Source organism: Chlorocebus sabaeus, chromosome 3 (genome assembly GCF_047675955.1).
Source record: "Chlorocebus sabaeus isolate Y175 chromosome 3, mChlSab1.0.hap1, whole genome shotgun sequence".
NCBI lineage: Eukaryota > Metazoa > Chordata > Mammalia > Primates > Cercopithecidae > Chlorocebus > Chlorocebus sabaeus.
In genome coordinates this window covers 48,359,044-48,386,129 of record NC_132906.1, presented here as the reverse complement: position 1 = coordinate 48,386,129, position 27,086 = coordinate 48,359,044, and the positions used below count along the sequence as shown (strand labels likewise).

Here is a 27,086-nt window from a genome sequence, read left to right as displayed (position 1 = left end):
GGAAAAAGAGACCCAATGGACAGCACAACCTTGGGCAGTCCAACATTCACCCAACACAGTGACATCACTCACAAGCATAATGATCAATAAAATGTCTTTAAACAGGAAAGAACAGGGCTCTTAGGTTGTAACAGTGCCTTGTTCATCACTGGGAAGGGGAGAAAAGAGAAAGTGGAGAAGCGAGAGCCCCTGAGAGCCCCTAGAGGCTAGCAGTTCTCTTGACATTTAATGGGACATAAAATTTAAACCTCCTTTGTAAATGTCTAGAGCAGAATTAATTAGAATGGCCTAGAAATATTAAGATAGTCAAACTGAATGTTCATTCATATTAGGATAGAATTATTACATATTATCTTTAAATTTTGCAGTCACATTTTTGGGAATTATGAGAAATTTGTGAAGTGAGGTACAGTGATATTGATGCAGTAATCATCTCTAGCAATAATCTTGCTATTTAGTTCTCTATTGTCCCCTTTGAATTCAGTGGAATTTTTTGACTGGGCTTTGATAGTTCCTGAAGAGTTGTGATTTTATAGCACGTAAAATAGGTTTCTATTGGATGTCAGTATTATCTGTAGAAGTACTAAGTAATTTTGATTATACTTATCTATATTTCTATTTTTTCAAATATGGTTCATATAAAGAAAGTCATTGAGAGCTAGTACTAATTTCTATAGTAACTATTTCCAGTGGGTATTTTTTTCAAAGAAATTAATACAAATGGTAGTAACATGTGGAGACATTTTTGTAAACTTCAAGCTTCCATATAGGTTATTGCTTCTAAACACACACACACACACACACATACACACACAGTGGCATTTGATCTGATAATACTGATCTACAATATTCTTCTTTATTCCCAATTTTATGCATTTGGATTATTAGCATTATCGATTTTATATTATATCTAACTCTTAATTAAAACAATAAGTAAATGATGAAAGTCTTTACCTGCATTGCCAAAAACAAATTGTTTGCAAATTAAGCAATAATTGATAGGTTTTTAAGAATGATGTTGATGTAAATCTAAAGCAGTCTCTACTACATAAAGTATGACTCATAAGTCACTAATTTTTGTGTGCTGGAAATAGAGTTTTCATTTTTTTCTTCCATTTTTTAAAAATATTGAATCCCCATTGCATTGGTATGACAGAAACTTCAGTTCTTTTTTATCTCAATTCCAGGGGATCGTCATCATCAAAAGGAAGTGCAATATTCTCAACCTTGGGTCATTGATCTGCTTTTATGTCCATTGTCTTATCTGCCCAGAGGGATCTCAAATGAGACTGCCTTCATTCCAGTCCTCCTGGACTCTGGGAAATTGCTGATACCTCATGCCATAGGGATAGTAAATAGGTTTTCAGTGAGTTTATCTTTGGACTCCCATGTCTAGATGGACAGCATGTATCACTACTCTTGGGGATCTTCCTGACTCCCTGGACTCTACGATGTAATCTAGCCTCAAGGTCTTTCTAATCTTTATCCTCTAGGTTTCTCTGAGTTCTGCTCAACAAACATGATACAGAATCTCTCCTCTTTATATTCCCTCCCCTTTCACTTCTCTTTCTTCTTCCCAATCAGGTTGAGTGAATGTATTTAACATCTAGGATCAGAGACTCCTACTGATTTTCTTGATATTTTTTCATCAAAAGCACAACTCTTCTATTTTCTTTTTGCCTCAGCAACAAGAAAAAAAAAATCTCATGATAGGTTTACAGCTTTGCAAATTAACTGCTTTCCTACTGTTCTCCATCCTGTCTCATCCTCATCTAATCAATGAATTATAAAGTCAACATCTAGGCCAGGTGCCATGGCTCACATCTTTAATCCCAGCACTTTGGGAGACTGAAGAGGGCAGATCATTTGAGGTCAGAAGTTCGAGACCAGCCTGGCCAACATGGTGAAACCCCATTTCTACTAAAAATACAAAAAAATGAGCCAGGTGTGGTGACACGTGCCTGTAATCCCAGCTACTCAGGAGGCTGAAGCACCAGAATCACTTGAACCCAGGAGGCAGAAATTGCAGTGAGCCGAGATGACAGACACCACAACACTACAGCCTGGGTGACAGAGTGAGACCCTGTCTCAAAAAAAAAAAAAAGAGCCAATATATGTTGGCCAAAAGTGGAGTAGGCAAAGGAATACATACATGTATGTATGAAAAAAATAAACCCAACATAGATTAACATTTCAAAATTATTATCAAAAATAATTGTGTAAAATTATATTTGTTTATTGATAAAATGATTATATCAGCATTCAGTTTAAATGTACAGTGGATAGATATGAAAATGATATACAAAAGGGATTATTTCTCTTTTGCCAAGTGGCTTTAAAGAACATATGTGAAGAACTTCCCTCCATTAATTATTGAGTAGCCTGAAATACAGTTCTTACAGGAAATGCAATATACATACTTGATTTGAATATCAATTTACAGAATGAGCTGGTGCCCTAAAAAACTCTAATGGTGACCTAAAATTTTGTTGGTTTCTTCCTTTCTTCAATATCATAAAGACACTAAAATTTTGAGATAATTGTAGATGTAAGAGTGTGGGCTGGCTTTTAAATGATATTTTAAAATTATTATTTGTTAGAAGTAATAATAGAATTGTGTTTTGTTAGGAGAAATTTATCATTGATAGTGATCGATTATGAAGAGTATAAAAGAAACAATATAATGTCTGGGAATTTGCCTTAATATTACTCTATCAAAATAATAACAATAATAATAATGGTGGGAATACATTAAACAATAAAATATTAGTATCTGTTGAGATTGGGTGATGGCTATATGGGTACTTATTACATTAGGCTCATTATTTTTTCACATGTTTTAAATTTTCCAAAATACAAGTGTCAGACTGGTATAAAACTCAGAATCAATATGTAAGATACTTGAGCTCACATTTTATTTCCTCTTTCTTTCTCTATTGTTTTGATTCAAAAATAAGGTTTACTGTACACTGTACACAAGTATGGGTGGATATTTTTGTATATAGCAAGCATATTTCATACATTTAAGTATGTTTCCAATGACGTTGCAATTAAGCAGAGATTTTCAGTAATTACTTGTGTATTTGTAAGACTAGAACATAAACTGGTAACTGCTCCCATTAAAGACCTTTTAAGTAAAATAAAGTCTTTCAAAACTTCCCTCTGGAACTTAGCAATAAAACTGTTAACCACAAATGTCTGTGCTTTTCTGTCTGTAGGGTGCCCAAGAGAAGTTGAAGGTAGGGCCTAACTTGTATCCTTCTGGTAACCAAATAGATAGGGTCTCTGGGTTCTAGGAATATCCAAGTCCTACAGCACACTTAATCAATTGCCCTAATGAGGCACACATGTACAGTATTTATTGCACTGAATTTTGTTACCTTTTACTGTAGGTAAAGATTTATTCCATTCTCAAGTAGCAGTAAATCATATTTACTTAAGAAGTTAACTCATTGACATGATCATAAACTCTATGTAAAATTCAATGAAACCATTAATTCTAAGAAAATGGTAAAATGATTTTCAATTGAGGATTCTTATTTTTTAAACAAATATAACTAGGATGATGAAAGAATTTCACTAATTCAAGAGCAGACAAAAACAATTATGTGTTCAGATTAGGAACAGTTTATTACCACTAATTCAAAATTAAGTCTTAATCTTGTCCCATTGAGAATCATGAATAGAGTTATTTCTGTATCTGATATTTCTTTGAATGTTATTTTAAAGGATTTTCTGCTGTTTAATCATGTACAAAATTACAAGTTAGATTTCCTTTGAAAAGCCTGCCTGTCATGTGCCTCTGACTTTATCTAGACTATGTTATGAATCGGTTGATGAATTTCTCAGAGTATAGTTTTAATACCTGACATTTATGGTTAATATTTAATAAGTCCTATTTATGACCCAGGAATTCTAGTAAATATTTTGATACATTGTATATGATCCCACATTATTACTGTAAATTAGATAGTATTATAAGTAAACTTAAATTCAGAAATTTTAAGTTATTTGTCTAAAACTGCTGAGTGTGACCTGGGTGCAGTGGCTCATGCCTATAATTCTAGCAATTTGGGAGGCTCAGGCAGGAGAATAACTTGAAGCCAGGAGTTGGAGACCAGCCTGAAGAACATAACAAGACCGTGTCTTTACAGAAAATTTTAAAAATTAGTCAAGTGAAGTGGTGTGTGCCTGTAGTCCTAGCTACTAAGGAGGCTGAGGTGGGAGGATTGCCTGAGCCTTGGAGTTTAAGCTTGCAGTAATCTATGATCATGCCCAGGCACTCCAGCCCCAGTGACATGATAAGATTCTGTCTCTTAAAAAAGAAAAGGGGGGGGGAAGCCTGCTTGCCAGTAGGTGAGCCCCAGAATATGAACTCAGGAGTGTCTGACTCCACAGCTTTTGCTATTCAGAGAGACGTCCTTCAGTGAATACATGGTTTAACACAGTACATGACTCAACACAATACTACTGGGGATGCATTTTTTAATTATAGGACAGTAATCTTATTTTTAAGAAGAAGTTTGAGAAATTAAATGTTAACACAATGCGTTGGTCAAATAGTCTGCTGATAGGATAAATAACTTGTGAGAGAACTACTTCTGCAGTTTTTAGTGTTTTTGTTTTGTTTTGTTTTTTGTTTGTTTTTGGTATTAGATCAATAAAAATTTAGATCTTAGGACCCTACAGATCATCTGGTATAACAGTGTTTTATACAGAGGCATAAAAAGAAAAGTGCTTTGCCTGAAGTCACATAGTTTATGAGTCTACAATAAAACTCATAGATGCCGACTCCTCTGTAAGTGCTCTTTTCACTGGAACAATACTTTCTTATCATGAACCTTATACCTTTACCTCAAAGAAAATAGGTACAATTATTTGATTAGCAATTGTCTCCTCATTAATCTCTAAGGACTATTTGCTCACTTTTCTATTCTCCATGCCTGTCAGCTGGGGATTGCCTTCAGATCTTAGAGGCCACACTCAGCTGCTAGCCATGTAGACCTGTTAACATTACTACTTAGTTCTTCAAGGCCAGCTACACAGACAAGGTCTCTATAGTATGTCTGTATCAAGATAGAGTCTTATATAACTTAACATAACCATCAGAGTGATTTCCCATCATCTTTGCTTTACTTTGTTGATTAGAAGCAAGCCTCAGGTCTCGTCTACACTCAAGGTGACAAATGGTCATAAACATCAGGAGATGGGCATCATGAGGGATCACCCTAGAATTTGTTTGCCACAGTCTATATGAAACTTTTAGAAACTCATATTAAACTTATATAAATGTTACCTTGACATACCTTAGTATACATTATTCATTTGAGCTTTACATGATTCACCAATTTTTAAATTCACTTATCTATTCATTCTGCAAACATTCATGTTAAGCCAATTATGTACTAGGTACTATGTTAGGTTTGGGTGAAAGACATTAAAAACAAGACTCAGTAAGCTTAAACAACTTCTAATTTAGTGCAAGAGTTCGTAGCCTGTGTTACTTGGTCCAAGAGGACCACAGGTAGATTTTTAGGAATATGTGAGGTTCCTGAAATTGTTTTGCAATTTTGTTCTATGACCTATGAAGCTGTGATGCTATGAAGATGTTATAAACCATAAAAAAGACAAATAAAGGAACACTGATTTTTGTTGGAGAGAAAGTACTAGATACCAATAAAATTAGTGTGTTAGAATAAATACTAGTAAATATACAAAAAAGTGGGTTTTAGCATAGAATAAGCCTTGGATAAATAATCAATAAAGAATCTGTAGATAAAGTGATGCTTTAAACAAGTGACATGGGATGAATAGATCTTACCGAAGTAAAGTCTGTGTGTGTATGTGTGTGTGTGTTTGTATGCAGTGTAGCCTTCTTTGGCCTATAAAAGGTCATGGCCAGTAAGGCATAGAAGTTAAAATCTCAGTTTGTTTAGAGCATATCCATGTAAAATTAGTGTCAACATGGTCTTTAAGTCTCAGATACTTAACCACCAGAATGAGCCTAGTAATATCTGAGAATATTCTTATAAAAATTAAAAGGCCTGAAACACAGTAGATGCTCAATAAGTGACTAACTGTTCAAGTAAGTGACAGTAAACAAATTGTCACTTACTTGAACAGAATAAATGGATTGAGACATAGGTTGGGACCAGATTTTGAATTTTGGAAAGTCTAGGATAGATTTCATTTGGATATAGGAGATAAAAGGAAAAATTGAGAATATTTCTTTGATTTGCAAGATTTATTGGAAAATTGCATAATTAAAAAAGAGAATATAAAATAAAATCAGATTAGGAATTAACTCTTTTAATTTTAAAGTCTGAGCGGCTGTGCAAGATTATTTGGAACTAGAAATGTGATTGAAAATTGGAAATTGAAAACTTACAACACAGAAACTGAATAAAATTCTAGGTATGATAATTAGAGGAGACAGAAGAAGTTTAAGACAGAAATCACTGCAACCTTATATTTAGGCCAGGCAGAGGTGGGGGCAGGATGGGAGCAAAGATCAAAAAATTAAGAATGTACAGCCAGAAAATTATTTGAAAGCTTCAGGGATATTTGAGCTCTACACATAGCTAATGGTGGATATTTGGAAGTAATGTAGAATTGCGATTAAGAACACAGACGGTGGGGTCAGACTAACCTAGATCCTAACTCGGAGCTACAGGGTTGCTGGCATATAATGCAAGCTTAACTTACAAAATTACTACATTTAATTATTATTCTTATCAATAGATACTGAAAAGGTATAGAAGCAGCAAAACATGTATCTTAGCTATTTAGCAAAGTTTCAAGCTTAAAAAATTACTATGGTGAATTCTGAACTATAAAATCACTGTTACACACTTAACAAATAAATAAAATTCTAGAAAATTGTTAGTTTCAAATTCTAAAAGTTTTATTTATTTATTTATTTATTTATTTTTAAAATTTATTTATTATTATTATACTTTAAGTTGTAGGGTACATGTGCACAACGTGCAGGTTTGTTACATATGTATACTTGTGCCATGTTGGTGTGCTGCACCCATCAACTCGTCATTTACATCAGGTATAACTCCCAATGCAATCCCTGCCCCCTACCCCCTCCCCATGATAGGCCCCGGTGTGTGATGTTCCCCTTCCCGAGTCCAAGTGATCTCATTGTTCAGTTCTCACCTATGAGTGAGAACATGCGGTGTTTGGTTTTCTGTTCTTGTGATAGTTTGCTAAGAATGATGGTTTACAGCTGCATCCATGTCCCTACAAAGGACACAAACTCATCCTTTTTTATGGCTGCATAGTATTCCATGGTGTATATGTGCCACATTTTCTTAATCCAATCTGTCACTGATGGACATTTGGGTTGATTCCAAGTCTTTGCTATTGTGAATAGTGCTGCAATAAACATACGTGTGCATGTGTCTCTATAGCAGCATAATTTATAATCCTTTGGGTATATACCCAGTAATGGGATGGCTAGGTCATATGGTACATCTAGTTCTAGATCCTTGAGGAATCACCATACTGTTTTCCATAATGGTTGAACTAGTTTACAATCCCACCAACAGTGTAAAAGTGTTCCTATTTCTCCACATCCTCTCCAGCACCTGTTGTTTCCTGACTTTTGAATGATCGCCATTCTAACTGGTGTGAGATGGTATCTCATTGTGGTTTTGATTTGCATTTCTCTGATGGCCAGTGATGATGAGCATTTTTTCATGTGTCTGTTGGCTGTATGAATGTCTTCTTTTGAGAAATGTCTGTTCATATCCTTTGCCCACTTTTGGATGGGGTTGTTTGTTTTTTTCTTGTAAATTTGTTTGAGTTCTTTGTAGGTTCTGGATATTAGCCCTTTGTCAGAGGAGTAGATTGCAAAAATTTTCTCCCATTCTGTAGGTTGCCTGCTCACTCTGATGGTAGTTTCTTTTGCTGTGCAGAAGCTCTTTAGTTTGATGAGATCCCATTTGTCAATTTTTGCTTTTGCTGCTGTTGCTTTTGGTGTTTTAGACATGAAGTCTTTGCCCATGCCTATGTCCTGAATGGTACTACCTAGGTTTTCCTCTAGGATTTTTATGGTATTAGGTCTAACATTTAAGTCTCTAATCCATCTTGAATTAATTTTCGTATAAGGAGTAAGGAAAGGATCCAGTTTCAGCTTTCTACTTATGGCTAGCCAATTTTCCCAGCACCATTTATTAAATAGGGAATCCTTTCCCCATTTCTTGTTTCTCTCAGGTTTGTCAAAGATCAGATGGCTGTAGATGTGTGGTATTATTTCTGAGGACTCTGTTCTGTTCCATTGGTCTATATCTCTGTTTTGGTACCAGTACCATGCTGTTTTGGTTACTGTAGCCTTGTAGTATAGTTTGAAGTCAGGTAGCGTGATGCCTCCAGCTGTGTTCTTTTGACTTAGGATTGTCTTGGAGATGCGGGCTCTTTTTTGGTTCCATATGAACTTTAAAGCAGTTTTTTCCAATTCTGTGAAGAAGCTCATTGGTAGCTTGATGGGGATGGCATTGAATCTATAAATTACCTTGGGCAGTATGGCCATTTTCACGATATTGATTCTTCCTATCCATGAGCATGGTATGTTCTTCCATTTGTTTGTGTCCTCTTTTATTTCACTGAGCAGTGGTTTGTAGTTCTCTTTGAAGAGGTCCTTTACATCCCTTGTAAGTTGGATTCCTAGGTATTTTATTCTCTTTGAAGCAATTGTGAATGGAAGTTCATTCCTGATTTGGCTCTCTGTTTGTCTGTTACTGGTGTATAAGAATGCTTGTGATTTTTGCACATTAATTTTGTATCCTGAGACTTTGCTGAAGCTGCTTATCAGCTTAAGGAGATTTTGGGCTGAGACAATGGGGTTTTCTAAATATACAATCATGTCATCTGCAAACAGGGACAATTTGACTTCTTCTTTTCCTAACTGAATCCCCTTGATTTCTTTCTCTTGCCTGATTGCCCTAGCCAGCACTTCCAACACTATGTTGAATAGGAGTGGTGAGAGAGGGCATCCCTGTCTTGTGCCAGTTTTCAAAGGGAATTTTTCCAGTTTTTGCCCATTCAGTATGATATTGGCTGTGGGTTTGTCATAAATAGCTCTTATTATTTTGAGGTACGTTCCATCAATACCGAATTTATTGAGCATTTTTAGCATGAAGGGCTGTTGAATTTTGTCAAAAGCCTTTTCTGCATCTATTGAGATAATGATGTGGTTCTTGTCTTTGGTTCTGTTTATATGCTGGATTATGTTTATTGATTTGCGAATGTTGAACCAGCCTTGCATCCCAGGGATGAAGCCCACTTGATCATGGTGGATAAGCTTTTTGATGTGTTGCTGAATCCGGTTTGCCAGTATTTTATTGAGGATTTTTGCATCGATGTTCATCAGGGATATTGGTCTAAAATTCTCTTTTTTTGTTGTGTCTCTGCCAGGCTTTGGTATCGGGATGATGTTGGCCTCATAAAATGAGTTAGGGAGGATTCCCTCTTTTTCTATTGATTGGAATAGTTTCAGAAGGAATGGTACCAACTCCTCCTTGTACCTCTGGTAGAATTCTGCTGTGAATCCATCTGGTTCTGGACTTTTTTTGGTTGGTAGGCTATTAATTATTGCCTCAATTTCAGAACCTGCTATTGGTCTATTCAGGGATTCAACTTCTTCCTGGTTTAGTCTTGGAAGAGTGTAAGTGTCCAGGAAATTATCCATTTCTTCTAGATTTTCCAGTTTATTTGCGTATAGGTGTTTATAGTATTCTCTGATGGTAGTTTGTATTTCTGTGGGGTCGGTGGTGATATCCCCTTTATCATTTTTAATTGCGTCGATTTGATTCTTCTCTCTTTTCTTCTTTATTAGTCTTGCTAGTGGTCTGTCAATTTTGTTGATCTTTTCAAAAAACCAACTCCTGGATTCATTGATTTTTTGGAGGGTTTTTTGTGTCTCTATCTCCTTCAGTTCTGCTCTGATCTTAGTTATTTCTTGCCTTCTGCTAGCTTTCGAATGTGTTTGCTCTTGCTTCTCTAGTTGTTTTAATTGCGATGTTAGAGTGTCAATTTTAGATCTTTCCTGCTTTCTCTTGTGGGCATTTAGTGCTATAAATTTCCCTCTACACACTGCTTTAAATGTGTCCCAGAGATTCTGGTATGTTGTATCTTTGTTCTCATTGGTTTCAAAGAACATCTTTATTTCTGCCTTCATTTCGTTATGTACCCAGTAGTCATTCAGGAGCAGGTTGTTCAGTTTCCATGTAGTTGAGCGGTTTTGATTGAGTTTCTTAGTCCTGAGTTCTAGTTTGATTGCACTGTGGTCTGAGAGACAGTTTGTTATAATTTCTGTTCTTGTACATTTGCTGAGGAGTGCTTTACTTCCAATTACGTGGTCAATTTTGGAGTAAGTACGATGTGGTGCTGAGAAGAATGTATATTCTGTTGATTTGGGGTGGAGAGTTCTATAGATGTCTATTAGGTCTGCTTGCTGCAGAGATGAGTTCAATTCCTGGATATCCTTGTTAACTTTCTGTCTCGTTGATCTGTCTAATGTTGACAGTGGAGTGTTGCAGTCTCCCATTATTATTGTATGGGAGTCTAAGTCTCTTTGTAAGTCTCTAAGGACTTGCTTTATGAATCTGGGTGCTCCTGTATTGGGTGCATATATATTTAGGATAGTTAGCTCTTCCTGTTGAATTGATCCCTTTACCATTATGTAATGGCCTTCTTTGTCTCTTTTGATCTTTGATGGTTTAAAGTCTGTTTTATCAGAGACTAGTATTGCAACCCCTGCTTTTTTTTGTTCTCCATTTGCTTGGTAAATCTTCCTCCATCCCTTTATTTTGAGCCTATGTATGTCTCTGCGTGTGAGATGGGTCTCCTGAATACAGCAGACTGATGGGTCTTGACTCTTTATCCAGTTTGCCAGTCTGTGTCTTTTAATTGGAGCATTTAGTCCATTTACATTTAAGGTTAAGATTGTTATGTGTGAACTTGATCCTGCCATTATGATATTAACTGGTTATTTTGCTCGTTAGTTGATGCAGTTTCTTCCTAGCCTTGATGGTCTTTACATTTTGGCTTGTTTTTGCAATGGCTGGTACCGGTTGTTCCTTTCCATGTTTAGTGCTTCCTTCAGGGTCTCTTGTAAGGCAGGCCTAGTGGTGACAAAATCTCTAAGCATTTGCTTATCTGTAAAGGATTTTATTTCTCCTTCACTTATGAAACTTAGTTTGGCTGGATATAAAATTCTGGGTTTAAAATTCTTTTCATTCTTTTCTTTAAGAATATTGAAACTCTTCTGGCTTGAAGAGTTTCTGCCGAGAGATCTGCTGTTAGTCTGATGGGCTTCCCTTTGTGGGTAACCCGACCTTTCTCTCTGGCTGCCCTTAAGATTTTTTCCTTCATTTCAACTTTGGTGAATCTGGCAATTATGTGTCTTGGAGTTGCTCTTCTCGAGGAGTATCTTTGTGGCGTTCTCTGTATTTCCTGGATCTGAATGTTGGCCTGCCCTACTAGGTTGGGGAAGTTCTCCTGGATGATATCCTGAAGAGTGTTTTCCAACTTGGTTCCATTTTCCCCCTCACTTTCAGGCACCCCAATCAGACGTAGATTTGGTCTTTTTACATAATCCCATACTTCTTGCAGGCTTTGTTCATTTCTTTTTCTTCTTTTTTCTTTTGGTTTCTCTCCTCGCTTCATTTCATTTATTTGATCCTCAATCGCTGACATTCTTTCTTCCAGTTGATCGAGTCGGTTACTGAAGCTTGTGCATTTGTCACGTATTTCTCGTGTCATGGTTTTCGTCTCTTTCATTTCGTTTATGAGCTTCTCTGCATTAATTACTCTAGCCATCAATTCTTCCACTTTTTTTTCAAGATTTTTAGTTTCTTTGCGCTGGGTACGTAATTCCTCCTTTAGCTCTGAGAAATTTGATGGACTGAAGCCTTCTTCTCTCATCTCGTCGAAGTCATTCTCCGTCCAGCTTTGATCCGTTGCTGGCGATGAGCTGCGCTCCTTTGCCGGGGGAGATGCACTCTTATTTTTTGAATTTCCAGCTTTTCTGCCCTGTTTTTTCCCCATCTTTGTGGTTTTATCTGCCTCTGGTCTTTGATGATGGTGATGTACTGATGGGGTTTTGGTGTAGGTGTCCTTCCTGTTTGATAGTTTTCCTTCTAACAGTCAGGACCCTCAGCTGTAGGTCTGTTGGAGATTGCTTGAGGTCCACTCCAGACCCTGTTTGCCTGGGTATCAGCAGCAGAGGCTGCAGAAGATAGAATATTTCTGAACAGCGAGTGTACCTGTCTGATTCTTGCTTTGGAAGCTTCCTCTCAGGGGTGTACTCCACCCTGTGAGGTGTGGGGTATCAGACTGCCCCTAGTGGGGGATGTCTCCCAGTTAGGCTACTCAGGGGTCAGGGACCCACTTGAGCAGGGAGTCTGTCCCTTCTCAGATCTCAACCTCCGTGTTGGGAGATCCACTGCTCTCTTCAAAGCTGTCAGACAGAGTCGTTTGCGTCTGCAGAGCTTTCTGTTGTTATTGTTTACTGTGCCCTGTCCCCAGAGGTGGAGTCTACAGAGACAGGCAGGTTTCCTTGAGCCGCTGTGAGCTCCACCCAGTTCGAGCTTCCCAGCAGCTTTGTTTACCTACTTAAGCCTCAGCAATGGCGGGCGCCCCTCCCCCAGCCTGGCTGCTGCCTTGCCGGTAGATCACAGACTGCTGTGCTAGCAATGAGGGAGGCTCCGTGGGTGTGGGACCCTCCCGGCCAGGTGTGGGATATGATCTCCTGGTGTGCCTGTTTGCTTAAAGCGCAGTATTGGGGTGGGAGTTACCCGATTTTCCAGGTGTTGTGTGTCTCAGTTCCCCTGGCTAGGAAAAGGGATTCCCTTCCCCCTTGCGCTTTCCAGGTGAGGCAATGCCTCGCCCTGCTTCAGCTCTCGCTGGTCGCTGGTCGGGCTGCAGCAGCTGACCAGCACTGATCGTCTGGCACTCCCCAGTGAGATGAACCCAGTACCTCAGTTGAAAATGCAGAAATCACCAGTCTTCTGTGTCGCTCGCGCTGGGAGTTGGAGACTGGAGCTGTTCCTATTCGGCCATCTTGCTCCGCCCCCAAAGTTTTATTTTTAAAATTATTTTTGGGTAACTTTTTATTTGTATTTACCATGCCTGATGGAAACTCCAAAACACCCATTTTCTAAAGACTAATAAAATCCATAGTAAAACATTTTTTTTCTACAGTGTGTTCATTGTTTTTCTTAAAGGCAGTTATACTCACTTTATGATTTTAAAGAATTTCTTAAATATTAACTTTTCACAGTACACTTTAATGTTTTACTACCATTTTATTTTAAAAGGGGGTACCACAGGATAATTTTCTATAATATTACTTAATGTAGTTAAGCTATTGATATAAAATAAGCAAGGACACAGTTTTGTCTGCTAGAAGTTGTCAATCTCAAATATGACTTTATTTCTTACAAAAGAATTATCTTTGAATATTGTTTAGTATAAAAATTTTAAAGCTAGTAATATTTTATCATGTTTAAGCTTCTTTAAGAGATCGTAAATATAGTATGTTTAGTATGGTGGAAAAGTCTATAGTAACAATATGCCTCCTAGTGTAAAGTAAGGGTAATGTCAACTTTCCCTGGTGTACTGCGTGGAATCTCATTTCCATAGCTGCTGTCATGTGATGATCCATTCTTCTAAGAAATAACAAAGAGAAATGGCATTTACTTAACCCTGGATATGTAATCTTCCCAATGGGAGAAAATTATTATTTGTCAATCTGTGTTTATTGTAATTTGAGAGTGGTAAAAATGAGAGATAAATAGATATGCAAATCAGTATCTATATCTAAAAATAAAGAAACTTGCTGATATCAGTAACTCTTAGAAGTATAAAATTAACTTTTCAAATACCTCAAAATAAAGTTATATTACAGAAAATAACATTACTAATTATAAATAATATATTCTCATAATATCAAATTAATATATTTATCTTTAGATACATATAAACATACATATGCACCTTAATAGAGACATACAATTATCTAGAGTTACAAAACAATTTGAAATTTTTAAAGAAACCATAGTAATTTGTCTAAACTCCCCCAAATTTACCTTAATGCTATTTTAACATGTATTTCTGCCAGTGATTGAGAATTACTCAGATTAGTGTGGCTGACAAATACATGAGTGCCTGGATTTTAATAATACTAAAGGACGGTTTCCAGATGAAATACAGAATGTCCATTTATTGCAGGACTTTTCCTTAGTTCAGCTAAAGGTGAGGTTCTTTGTCTCATGGCCACAAAAATTCAGGCTCACAGACAATTTGAATGGTGAGTCAGACAGGGTTTTATTGGGTGAAAAGGAAAATAAAGGGGGGAAACAGGGACTCTCACTAGGCCAGAGTCCCTTGCTGGAGTGTTTCCCACCCATCTGTTCCAATCCCAGGTTCCACCCAGGAAGAGGAGGGGCCAGGCTCTTCTCCACTACAAACATCATGAACTTCCCGAGGCTCCCCCTCAGTGCGCAGGTTGGCTGGAGGTTCTGCACAGACCCCCTCTCACCTGGCTGTCTCCTTCCCCCCCCCCCCGTCTAAAGTGGTACATCTAACTGCAATTAAAGGACAAAGACCTGCTTCCTGCTGACAGGGGCCTCTGTGTTGTGTAAATGGCAGTCAGAGCTCCCTCAGCGACCTAAGGGTTCCCAGTAGATGAGGCCATCATCAGAGGCTCTGATTGCATCACTGTTTGGAGTTTGATGGCCTGAAGGCAAGAGCAGACAAAACAGGTTATTATAAAACAAGTATCAAAATAAAGCAAGGAGAGCAGTAAGCACAGCTCAAAACTTCCTAGGCCTTTTACCAGTTTGCACAGGGAGAGGGAGACCAAAAGCCTGACAGGTTAAAAAAAACTTTACCATTTTGCTGGCATGTTGGGCTTCTGGATTCCCTTCCCGTGAACCCAATCCTAAGTCAACCAGTTTAAGGTTTGGGAAATTAACTCTTTCCAGTTCAGAGGATGCATCTGAGGGGAGTGTCCTGTAATACAGAGACACAATTACCTATCAGTGAAGAGAGAACTGAGGAGAAGAAAGGAAAAAGTTAGCCTTTTTTAAAGAAGTCCCAAGGGATTAGGATGCATTCGAAAGGGGTACGGACTGAAGATGAATGACTACCCATCTAGAAAGAGGGGAGAAGGCATCCGTGGTTCTCTTCTCTTCCTAGCAGATACCAGGGTATGTGAGGGAGACAGGGAAGAGTGCCCTCTTTCCGTCTTCCATCCTTGCATCCCCAAGTTCTGGCAACCTTGGCAGGTTCCACCATGAGTACAAAAGTGGCTTGTACCCATGAAGCAGGGGGCGCCTAGAGAAAAGGAATGGAATTATCTGCTCTGACCTATATCTCCTTCCCACCCACTGTCAGTAGCCTTGGAGTTCCCTAGACTTCATTTATGCCATGGATATTAACGTGGCCTTTATCCATGAAACAGGAAGGTTGGGCTTGGCTTAATCAGCAGGAATCAGTCACACTCACCTTAGCTGTGCCTTTTAAGCTTTGCTGCCATCTGACTTGGGATTCCTTAGATCCAGTTTTCCCTCCTAGGGCTTTGACCTGAAGCTTGGAATTGAGTCTGGGACAAAAAAATGTGTCTTGGGGGATTATACGGACTCCTTATCATAAGTGGAATGGTAAGGTGAAACTGCCAAACTCAGTCCTCCTCAAACAAGAGAGAGGAAAGGATGACTTGTGACACTCAGATAATTAGTGGCTATAATTATGCTTGGTAAGATTTTGGGGCATGGTGCTTTGCTTTGGTTAGCTCCCTTGGTCCTACTTTCCCAGAAAGGAAACCTCCAAGTGATAGGCATCCTATTAATTCTCATCACCTGGCAGGATTTGCTGGATAATTGCTCAGAACTAGAATATTAATCCAGATTTTTACATTACCCATCCCTCTTGTTCTTTCTGAGCTGCAGCCAGAGATTGCTGGTAGGTTCACAGGAAGAAACAGGGCTAGTCTAAAATGTAGGCAAAAATTAAAAAAAAAAAAACAAACAACTAATGAGTTTAGAATTTAATGACAAAATATATGATAAGTTTTGAAACATGATTTATCTCTTTCCAGCCCTGTTTGTTAAAAACAACAACACAAACAAGCAGACAAAAAACTTCTGATAGGAATGAGTGATTTTCAAAATAGATGTTACACTTATACTTGACCTGATTATTTGCATAAAGTGCAGTGAGAATAATTACTTTTCTACATAGGCCTTTTGGATTGGCTTTGATCAAGTCTGTTCCACAAGAATCTCAGATAAGACCATTTAAAGCAGAGCCCAAGCACAGGTTTATATCCTCAAACACCTGTGAGTTGGATGTTCCTCTCCTCTTAAGATCCCAAGATAAATTTGGAGCTCCTAGACTGTTAGAAAGTGACATCCTTTACTGACCACAGGTCAGGAACCCAGCACAGCGACTGCATAGACAAGGGTATGAGACCTGTTTCCCCATTGGGCTTCTATCGACTCTGTAAGTCAAGCTCGAATCCTTAAAGGGCAGCATAGACTTCCAGTCAAAGTCTTGGTAAAATTACCGGTATTTCCAATTGTGTCCTGTTGCAAAAGAAAAATGGATCCTTATTGCACTGATGCCAACAACTATATTGCCATAAGAATACTCACAGATAGTTTCCAAGTTTTAGAGGAACCAGGCAGGGAGAAACAAACATGCTTCAAATTTTGTTGATAGGAATACACCTTATTTAATTATTAACGTTCAAAATTAGTTCAAAATAAGTTTCAAAATTAGTTTAAAATAAGTTTCCTTGACTCTGAACAAGAAGGATCAACAATATTCCAACCAAAGTTAACAAGGATCAGCAATATTCCAACCAAAAGTCAAAAAAGTTGCTTCAGCTTTCTGATTTGAGTCATTTAGTTAACGCTGGTGTTGTTTGATACTTGTGAACATTTCAGCTCTTCTTGATTTTTGTACATTTTTTGTACACCGATGTCACAATCTTCAAAGTTATCAGAAGCCTGTATTTGAGAGCACCTGCTAAAGTTTTATAGTTCATTACGAACCATCTTTGAAAAGGATTGAAACAAGATGACAATTGTCTATGAATAGCAAAATGTCGAGGGTAGTTATAGTTAGAAACACATTTGACGAAGAAGTTTGGTTATCTTCGTGGTTTACAATAACTTAAGATAACAACCTTAATTTTGACTGATAGCTGATAGCTTATACTCAGACATAATTTTAGAAATCCCATATAATTTTGGAACAAATATTAGCATTATTCACAAAAATATAACCTAAAGAAGATTGAGCATCATTTTGGCAATCCAATATACCTAAGTGTAAAAAGTAGAGGTTCCTCTTCAAAGACTTTCCTCCCCATCTAATTAGGAATAAATAGTAACTTCTCTTAGAAGAAAAATTTATTCAAAGACCTGTGTTAACATTCTTAAATATCTACTAGCCATAATAAAGAAATCAAGGTACTTTATGTTCTTAGCTCCCACAATTTAGCCTAAATATGTGCCCTGGCATGCTTATACTGGTCCAAGCAAGCATTAGGTCATAGTTTGTTCCTCTTGCTTATTTGAAAGTGGTTTTACCTTTCTCAGAATTCTACAAGTTACTTCCTCCTTCCTTTGTTCTCCTCTGCCTTTGCCTCTTTTAAAAAGTTCTAAGTTGCTAGTCGATCAGGACAAATACAGAATTTGAGGCCCCATTCCAGCCAATGGAAGTCGGACATAGCCAGTAGGGTGGATGTGTCAGGTTATAAATGACCCTGCCTCCTTTGTTCAGTGTTCTCTCATGGCAAAACTGCTGGCGAGTGTACCCTTTCTGCAGAAAGTAAAAATGGCCTTGCTGAGGAAATAAAATTTATGTTCAAGTGCTATTTCTTTACGGCACCAGGGAACAAGCATTTCTAATATAAGCATGTCAAATAATCCTGTTTACCTATCTTTTCTGGACACTTCAGGGACCCTCTGAAGTATTTGAAAAGTTTGCTTCCAAGGAAGACAATTTTAAAACTGAAGTTTGACTTTGAGAAGGCTGTTAAATATTCGTGTTAAAACACTTGGTATTATGAAACAGAATTCCAGATTACCATAAGTTATTTATTTTGCCAAAATGATGACTCAGAAATTTTAAACAAGCAAAAGCCTTTTATAATCCTTTACAAATTTTACCAAAGAGCAGATTAGTGCCTTAGGAAAACCTTGTTATGCTTTTATTTCAATGCTCAATTTACAGAAAAACCATATAATACCCTTTTTTGAATTTAGTCAATATGTTCACACAAAGAATCTCTTCTGCAAGATTAATTTCCAGAATTCTTCCACCACTTCTTTGAACCTTCAGCTTTTTCCTAATTAACTCAAAAAACAATCCTTTAACTCTAGGCCAAAGTTTACATTTCCATGCCTTCTAATAATCTTTTACTAAAAAGCACATTGTACTCTTTTTACTCCCCTTGCATATAAATCTATTTCCAGTAGTTTCGATTAACTCCTAGCAATTTTTAACATTAAGGTAAAATTTGGTAGGTTGCTTTAGTTGTGTGCTAAGTGTAGCCAAGGTTGACCTTCGTATGGTGTGGTTACTTCCATGTGTCTCCAGACCTTACCAATTGTGAAGCCTGCAAGTCAAATAGTTCTCAAAACCCAAAAAGCAGTTTATAACCTCAAAATACTTAGCAAATACATCTGACCTGAATTTTACTAATAGTCTTTAGGACTGTTTTTATTTCTTAAATATTAAAGTCATGTGAACTGAAAGATACCATAGCTTTTACCTTCCCTTAAAAAAAAAAAAAAAGTATTTGATCCCCTTTCTTTAGGCCAAATTAATTAGAGCTCTTTTTACAGACATCACACACAGTACACACACACAGGCAGAAGAAAACCCAGTGGCTGGATGGAACCCATGCAGAGAGAGGAGAACATGCAGATATCTAACCTAAGAGAGCTCATGCTCTAAGGCAGGATTGCTAAACAAAACCTTTCCAAGTGGTTACTGGCCATGGCGCCAGGATGTAAAGCAAGATGGAGGCTTGCCACACAAACCATACAGACATGCAAAGCACACCAGATTCGCCACAGACCAAGACAAGCCCCACAAATCCTTTCTCACAATTAAAGCTTTATAGAAAATATAAACAGTGATAGTTTAGGGGCCTAGCCTAATGAAGAGAAAAAGAGAACTTTAAAGGTTAATTGCTGACTGGAGTCGAGAAGAGGCAACACAAAAGATGTAAAAATGCCTGGGGAAGAACCTCTTATTCTCATGCAAGTGGTTCCTCCACCAGGGGCATAAGTTTAAGCTTATTTACTGTTTGACGGAGGGATGGGGAAGTCTGCAGCAGTGGCCAATGGCAGGTTCCAGCCAGCCGGCTCTGCTGCACCCTTGGACCAAGTGTGGAGGCCTTGCAGAGAGTGGAAGTGGAGGGGAGCCTCTGTTTTCGGGTCTCTCCCGAAAAAGAAAAGGTCATGAAAAGGCCCAGGAGTGACAGGGATGGGGACATGGTTTCCCCCACCCTCAGAAGTCTATGGATGAAAAGGCTTAGAAGCAACAGTGAGAGGTTTTGAGTCCCCATTTCATTCACCACTTATTGAGCCCCCATATTGCACACCAAAAATGTTGCAGTACTTTTCCTTAGTTCAACTAAAGACTGTAATGTAAATGGGGAGCCGAGTAAGAAGACACGAGGCAGATGAGAACAAAGGTAGCCTTTATTGGGCTCGCACACAAGGTTCACCGGTCCTCTAGGGGGAGGGCCGAGGAAGTCCCGCTGGGGGCGGGTATGTGGGGGGCCTTTTATAGGGCGAGGTAGGCGGGGTTTGTAGGTTTCAGTTTTCCTGAATTAGGTTTCGATTTCTGGGGAAATGACGTGTCCAGGAGCTTGCGCAGAGCAGGGGTTCTTTGGCCGGCAGGGGTTTTTTCGCGGGCTGAGAGTCTTAGCAGGAAGTGAAGGGCGGGAAGTCCTAACAAAGGGCCTGCCATGCCGGGTGATACTGCCATGTTGGGTCTAGATTCCTGCCTAACAAAGACCAGGTACTTTGTCCCAAGGCCATGAAAATTCAGGCTGACAGACAATTTGAATGGTGAGTAGCACAGGGTGTTATTGGGTGAAAATGAAAATAAAAAAGCAGAAACATAGACTCTCACTAGGCCAGAGTCCCTGCTAGAGTGTTACCTGCCCAGCCATTCAAATCCTAATTTCCACACAGGAAAAGGAGAGGCCAGACTCCTCCCTGCTGCAAACCTCATAAACTTCCCCAGGCTCCACTTCAGTGGCCAGACTGGTTCAAGTTTCTTCAGGGATCCCCTCCAACCTGGCTGTTGTTTTATAACCTAGCTGTCTCACAGTTAAATTTGAATTTCAGATAAACAAATGTTTTAAGTCTAAGTATGCTCCAAATATTGCAATATTTTAATATCATTCATTGTTTCTCTGAAATTCAAATTTAACTTCTCTTACTGTATTTTACCTGGCAACTTTACAATTTATATTGTAGTTATTTGCAAGTCCAGGAAACAACATCATCACAACATCAGAATTTCAGTTTGCTTATATATTTAACACTATAAATGCATTGCTCTAGCATAGAATGTTGAGTTTGATCACCATTGGTCTTTCACTGGTTGTTTGTTAGTCTTTCACTGATTATTGCAAAAAGTTGGCCTTTCACTGGTTGTTGCAAATAGTTTGTGATTAAAATTTTTGATGCATTATTTGGCTTGTTGTTTAATGATCCTTTTGGTACATCATACTTTTAGATTCTTTATATATTCATTGACTTTCATGTATTTCTTTTGCTCTCATGATCTAACCTATAGATTCAGGATTAAACCACTCCGTAAGGTCCTTTGTTAACATTGAATGAGGTTAGGAGAGGGACATATTGAGACTAAATTTGTTTCTAAAACTTAGGTTAAATATCCCAGCAAATATATCCATGGAGAATCCATAAAATATATTTTTAACACATCTCAAGTAAGAGACTGAGGAAAAGTGTATGTAGTGGTTAACTGCTGTAGAGAGTACAGATAATGTGTCTTCTGTTTGCCAGCTACATAACCTTAAGCAGGTAACTCTGACTTGTCATACAGATTGCAATGGGTTAACACGTGTAACCCACTTAGAATAGTCCTGGGTTAATAATAAGTCTTCAATTATGTTAGCTGTTATGAAAATTAAAGTCAAATGACAATTAGCTAAGTGCACTCTTTGACTTCAATTCTGTCCTCACAACAAAGAAAGAAAGAAATATTGGACCAGTCTTCCCTATTGTCAAATTTCTTGTTAACTAGTTGAAGAAAGATAAGTATTCCTTTAGTGTATCTTGAGTCATCAAGATAATCTTAGCTCTGCATTTCATTTTAATTATAGTCATTTTTTTTCTAAAAAATCACGTGATTTAGCACAAGTTGTTTGTAGAGTGACACAGATTTAGCTGAAAAACAGTTTTGAATAATGACATGGAGGGATTTGGGTATTTCTGTAGGATCAACCCAATCATCTCAAATAGGTTGAGTGGTGAGCTTTGGGTTACATATAAGGAACATGAATAAAAATCCTATGATATTCCAGACTCCCAATCTCTATTAGATTTTTAGACCTTTACAAACTTATTTCTTCTAATTAGCCATAAACTTCTTTATTTCTTTGTAATTAGTCATAATTTGACTGCAAGTCAAGTCTGCAAAAATACATTATACTATTGGGTGAATTTGCCAGTTAGTCTCTGCAAATGAAATGTATGGTTATAAATAAAATGATAATTTTTATTCAAGTGCTCAATGAAAGGAAAGAATTAAACTATGAACTTCCTAAAGTTCAGGCACTGGTTTCATTGACTTTTTTTTTTTTCATGTTTTTGTGTTCTAACATTAATGGGTATTTTACATGCCTGAACATTCTACTGAAAACATTTTTCACATTAAGAATAATGTAAGAAAACTTGAACTAGCTTTTAAAATTTTCCATGAATGAAAAAGGAAACTGCTTCAGTCAAGAAAGGGAGTACATTATCTTTTATGTTTTGTAAGATGGAGTCTTAGACTATGCACAGTCTGACAGTTGTGAAATGATTCAGACCAAACACAAATGTAGAGGCCCCACAAAACAAGCACAGACTTAAAAAAGGTATCATCTTGTCACAGGAGGAGTAGTGCGTCATTAGAATGTTTTTCAAAGCCTCTCTTTATTATGAAAAAATATTTTTAAATAACGTGAAAGAAGGTGCTTCATCCAGAAGAGGATGTTGTGTTCCGATTTAAGCTGCTTAAGAAATAACTACAGAACACCTAACAGTAACTCTTCAGTAATCTCTCCTAAGTCATAACAATTGTGGAGTAGAAGATTATGATTTAAAATAAGAAGTACAGGTATTTTGAACCAGAAATACCAATATTCCACAGATAGTAAAATCTTGACATAAGCGACAAGCAGCATAATAAAGAGGAAAGAGAAATTGGCCTATATTCTATCAGTTTTATATCTTGCTAGCACAATCAGAAGGCTTTTTGCTGCTTTAGTTCATTTATTGTTCACAAAGGGTATAAAGTATGAAGGTATTTTATGATCTGCAAGGTCCTAGGAGCACAAGCTTCAGAATCAAGCAAATTGAAGTTGCCACTGGCCCTGTACTTTCAAGTTAGGTTGTGAAGTCTAAATGCTCATTCTCACTCTCGCTTGCTCTCTTGCTTTCTCTCTCTTTTGTCCCCTTTACCCCTGTTCTCTATCTCTGTAAGATAATAATACAAATATCTTACAGTGTGGATATTTGATTCATTAGTAATAATATAAGCAAGGTGTGATGAATAAAATCTGGGAGATAACAAGAGCTGAAAAATCCCGGTACTATTGTTATTAAATATAGAGGAAATGCTATTTCTGCTTACTGGTATCAGTGTTCTCAGACCTAGTCCTTCTAACATGATGCTTCTAATCAATTTTGGTAAGCTGAAGAGAAAATTTGGATACAGACCTGTGTATATTTTTATGAATGAAGTACAAGCATTTATATTTTATGAATATTTTATGAATATATGAATGTTTGATTGTTCGGATATTTGATTTGCTTTTTTGTTCTCAAAATTAAATACCTTTAATAATTTTTTAAAAATTATTAAAATGTAAAATCAGAAAAAAAGCCATGTGGGGAATTAAGGTATTTTAGGTGGTATTGAATAAAGAGTGTTAAAATTCTGAAAACGGTCAGCTATTCAAAAAAATCTGCTTTATATATGTCAAATGCATATATAAAGTATACATTTTGATAAAGAGTTTTCAAAACTAAAATCCTCCCTCTGTTTTCTGTTATATTTCTCTTCACAAAATAGCTATTCACAAATTACTAATTTAAGTTATAGTAATAGACATTTGAGTTATAATAGTGGTAACCTGTAGTAAAATAAAAGTTCTACGAAGAGATAACCATGAAATAAAACATTGATTTTTGTTACAAAACATTTTAAGTTAACCAAAAGAAATATATTTATATTAACTTATTTTATATTGCATTAAAATGCTGTTGATACATAAATCAATTTTCTATTTTGTTTGGAGCATATTTTTTATTTTCTATATGTCATTTTTGTCTTTCAAATTAACTGCAGGCAGATAGACATTCCTGGCATTAAGAGAAAGCTTATTATGTGGCACTTACTTCTTCTTTTTCACTGGATTATATAAACAGTTAGTTTATATAGCTATTGAGTGTTTCCTTTCTCCATGTATAACATTACATGCTACAATATGATTATCTTCTAAAGTTTGTACTCAACAGCATTCCTGACACCCACTTGAAGATCTCATTTAATACATGCCAAGTTGGGGTCTCCCTAGAATGAAAATGAGACAGTAAAGGAGAGTGTGAGGTCCCTTAGCTAAAGTATTTGCTGCAATTCAAGGCTGTATTAGATAAATATCATCTTCTCTCTGTTTTCTGCACTAACAAATACATTTTTCTTATTACAATTCAAGATGCTAATTTTGATGCAAAACATTTTAAATATATTTTCCAGCTATATTAAGAACGTTTGCTTTCTCTTTTTTACTTTTTATTCTTTTGTGCTGTGGTGATATGGAGGTCTTTTTGCCTAAAGAGCACGTAGGTTTGAATTTGGGATTGAGTGTTGCTCAGGGTGTCTCCTGCTTGGAGGAGTTTGACAGAGCCATCTTCTATTAGCCTTTAGGGTGAGGTTCAAACTCTGTCTATTCCCTTTGCCTCTTTCCTAACACTATTAGTTTGGGGAATTGGAGGTTTGAGTGAATGATGTGATTTATTCTCTTATTCCAAGCATCTGGAACAAAATGTCAACTATAATGCTGCCTCTTTGTACCAATATAAAACCAAACTAAGACACCTTCTTAATAATAAAATTGTTTTCACCTTCCAATGGATTATTTACAAGAAATGTATGTGAACATAAGTATGTGAAATTTTGTAATTATTTTAAAAACTCACACAATCTCCTTGAAGTTTTAGACTTTAGAATGTTTATTCTAGGCAATCGGACCAGCTTACAGAAATTACACAATAAATTGAAAGTATAATCTTAAATCTGTGATACTGTGTACATTCTTTATAATCAGCTATCAAAGACCTGTAACTTAGAGTTATACTGAACTATTTTATCAGTTTATATATATAGGGGTGTGTGCATGTGTGTATTGGTGTATATATGTATACCTACACACACACACACACACACACATATATTTCTTGTGTATTAAAAGACAAGTATTCCACAAAATACAGTTGTAAAACACCTTCTGATCCTGATTTCTCCCATAGAAGAATATTCCTTTTTTATTCACTTCATTGATTAATTGATGAGTACATTTTTCCATTTATTTACTATCAGTGGAAACCCAGCCCCCAATATTTCAACATAGGTTCTTTCTATTTTTCCTAAGTGTCAGCCGGTTTGAGAAATAAAGAGAAAGAGTACAAGAGAGGAATTTTAGAGCTGGACCTCCAGGGGTAACATCACATATCGGTAGGTCCGTGATGTTCCCTGAGCTGCAAAACCAGCAAGTTTTTATTAGGGATTTTAAAAGGGGAGGGGGTGTATGAACAGAGATTAGGTCGCAAGGAACACATACTTCAAAGGGCAATAAAGATCACAAGGCAAAGGCAAAATTAGAATTACTGATGAAAGTCTATGTCCTGCTGTGCATGTATTGTCTCAATAAACATCTTAATGGAAAACAGGGTTCGAGAGCAGAGAACCGGTCTGACCAAAATTTACCATGTTGGAATTTCCCAATCCCAGTAAGCCTGAGGGTACTGCAGGAGACCAGGGCATATTTTAGTCCTTATCTCAACTGCACAAGACAGACACTCCCAAAGCAGCCGTTTATAGACCTCCCCCAAGGAATGCATTCCTTCCCCAGGGTATTCCTTTTTGGGAAAAGAATTCAGTGATATCTCTCTTACTTGCACATCCATTTATAGCCTCCCTGCAAGAAGAAAAATCTAGCCGTATTCTGCCCGACCCCGCATTCAGTCAGATCTTATGGTTATCTTCCCTTGTTCCCTGAAAATCACGTTATTCTGTTATTTTTCAAGGTGCACTGATGTCACATTGTTCAAACACACATGTTTTACAATCAATTTGTACAATAGTGGTCCTGAGGTGACATACGTTCTCACCTTAGGAAGATAACTGGATTAAGAGATTAAACTAAAGACAGGCATAAGAAATTTATATAAGAGTGTTATTAGGGAAGTGATAAATGTCCATGAAATCTTCACAATTTATGCTGAGGGATTGCAGTAAAGACAGGAGTAAGAAATTATGAAAGTATTAATTTTGGGAACTGATAAATGTCCATGAAATCTTCAGAATTTATGTTCTTCTGCCGCGGTTCCAGCTGGTCCCTGTGTTCAGGGTCCCTGACTTCCTGCAACAATTTACTCATACATTTGGCAAATTTTTACTCAATTGCTTCCCATGTTATAGTATGTTTGAAAAACTGTTTTTGTAATGTGCTATATTTCATTCACATCTCTTCACTCTTTTTTTTCTTTCTGTGGAAGAGATGATTATATATAAAATATGTAGTCACATAATAATTAGATAAATTATGAAATAGTCACAGAATGATTCATTTCTTTCCTTCCTCAGTTATTTTCATTATAATTTAAACATGCACTCATTTGAAAAATGTACCACTTTACCGTAACCAACAATCTGTTCTATTTAGCAGATGTTTAGATCTTGGATTTATTTTTCTATAACCAATACAATCAAATAACATTTGAGAATAATTCATTGGTACTATGACAATACAGAGATATGGGTGTATAAGATGTTAATCAAATATATTGTATATTTATGTAGCATAACTAATTACAGAAGGACAGAAATTAATACTGACTTTGGGATATTGTAGTAATTTTTGCCTGAGAAGACTTTATTTTGCCTTTACTATGAGTAGTTCATATTGTAGGGGCTCCATAATGTTTTACTCAGAGGACTGTAATTAGCATGACATGTTTAATGATAGAAAAGTAGAAGTCACTACATAATTTGTAAGAGTTTGGACGTTAATAATAATATTACCATTTATCAAGCACTTACAATCTTACAATGTACTAGGCAGTTTTGTATTTTTTCTTTACTAAAATCATTGCATTCTCATAACACGTACTTATCATTTTCACATAAAAAAAAACCTGAAGCTTAAATTTGAGAAGAATTGTTTCAAGGTCACAGTGCTGATGAGTGGAAGAAAGGGTCTTGAATTAGTTTTAAACAACTTAATTAACAGCCTTCACAAGTCACTGCCTTAATTAATGTTTTATTTTTAATCTTAATATTTTTATATTTAGAAAATAGTGTTTTAGTGAGAATTTTTTGTGTCTTAATAGAACCTCTGAAAGCCAGTCAATTTTGGACTATTTTGAATATGAGTAGAATCGGCAATCTCAGATTAGCAATTAATTAACTAACTTTATTTTTGAAATCACAAAACACAGAAGGATTACTACAACCTAGTATTACAGATGACTTGAACATAAATGTGCAGGTGGTAACCGACAATAATACGGTGGCTCAGATTACCTTTT

At 36.8% G+C, this 27,086-nt stretch overlaps 1 protein-coding gene across 6 annotated transcripts in view; it reads left to right on the top strand.

Annotated features, from left to right (window-relative positions):
* PCDH9 (protocadherin 9) overlaps nucleotides 1–27,086 on the top strand; it is a 951,590-nt gene that overhangs the window by 604,494 nt on the left and 320,010 nt on the right. Inside the window, exon 5 of one of the 6 annotated variants that reach the window (XM_073014381.1) lies at nucleotides 1,188–6,783. The exons of the other annotated variants lie outside the window; for them this stretch is intronic. Within the exon in view, the coding sequence (XP_072870482.1) occupies nucleotides 1,188–1,396 (209 nt within the window). The 3' untranslated portion in view covers nucleotides 1,397–6,783. Of the gene's footprint in view, nucleotides 1–1,187; nucleotides 6,784–27,086 lie in introns of those variants that run through there. 6 annotated transcript variants of the gene reach the window in all.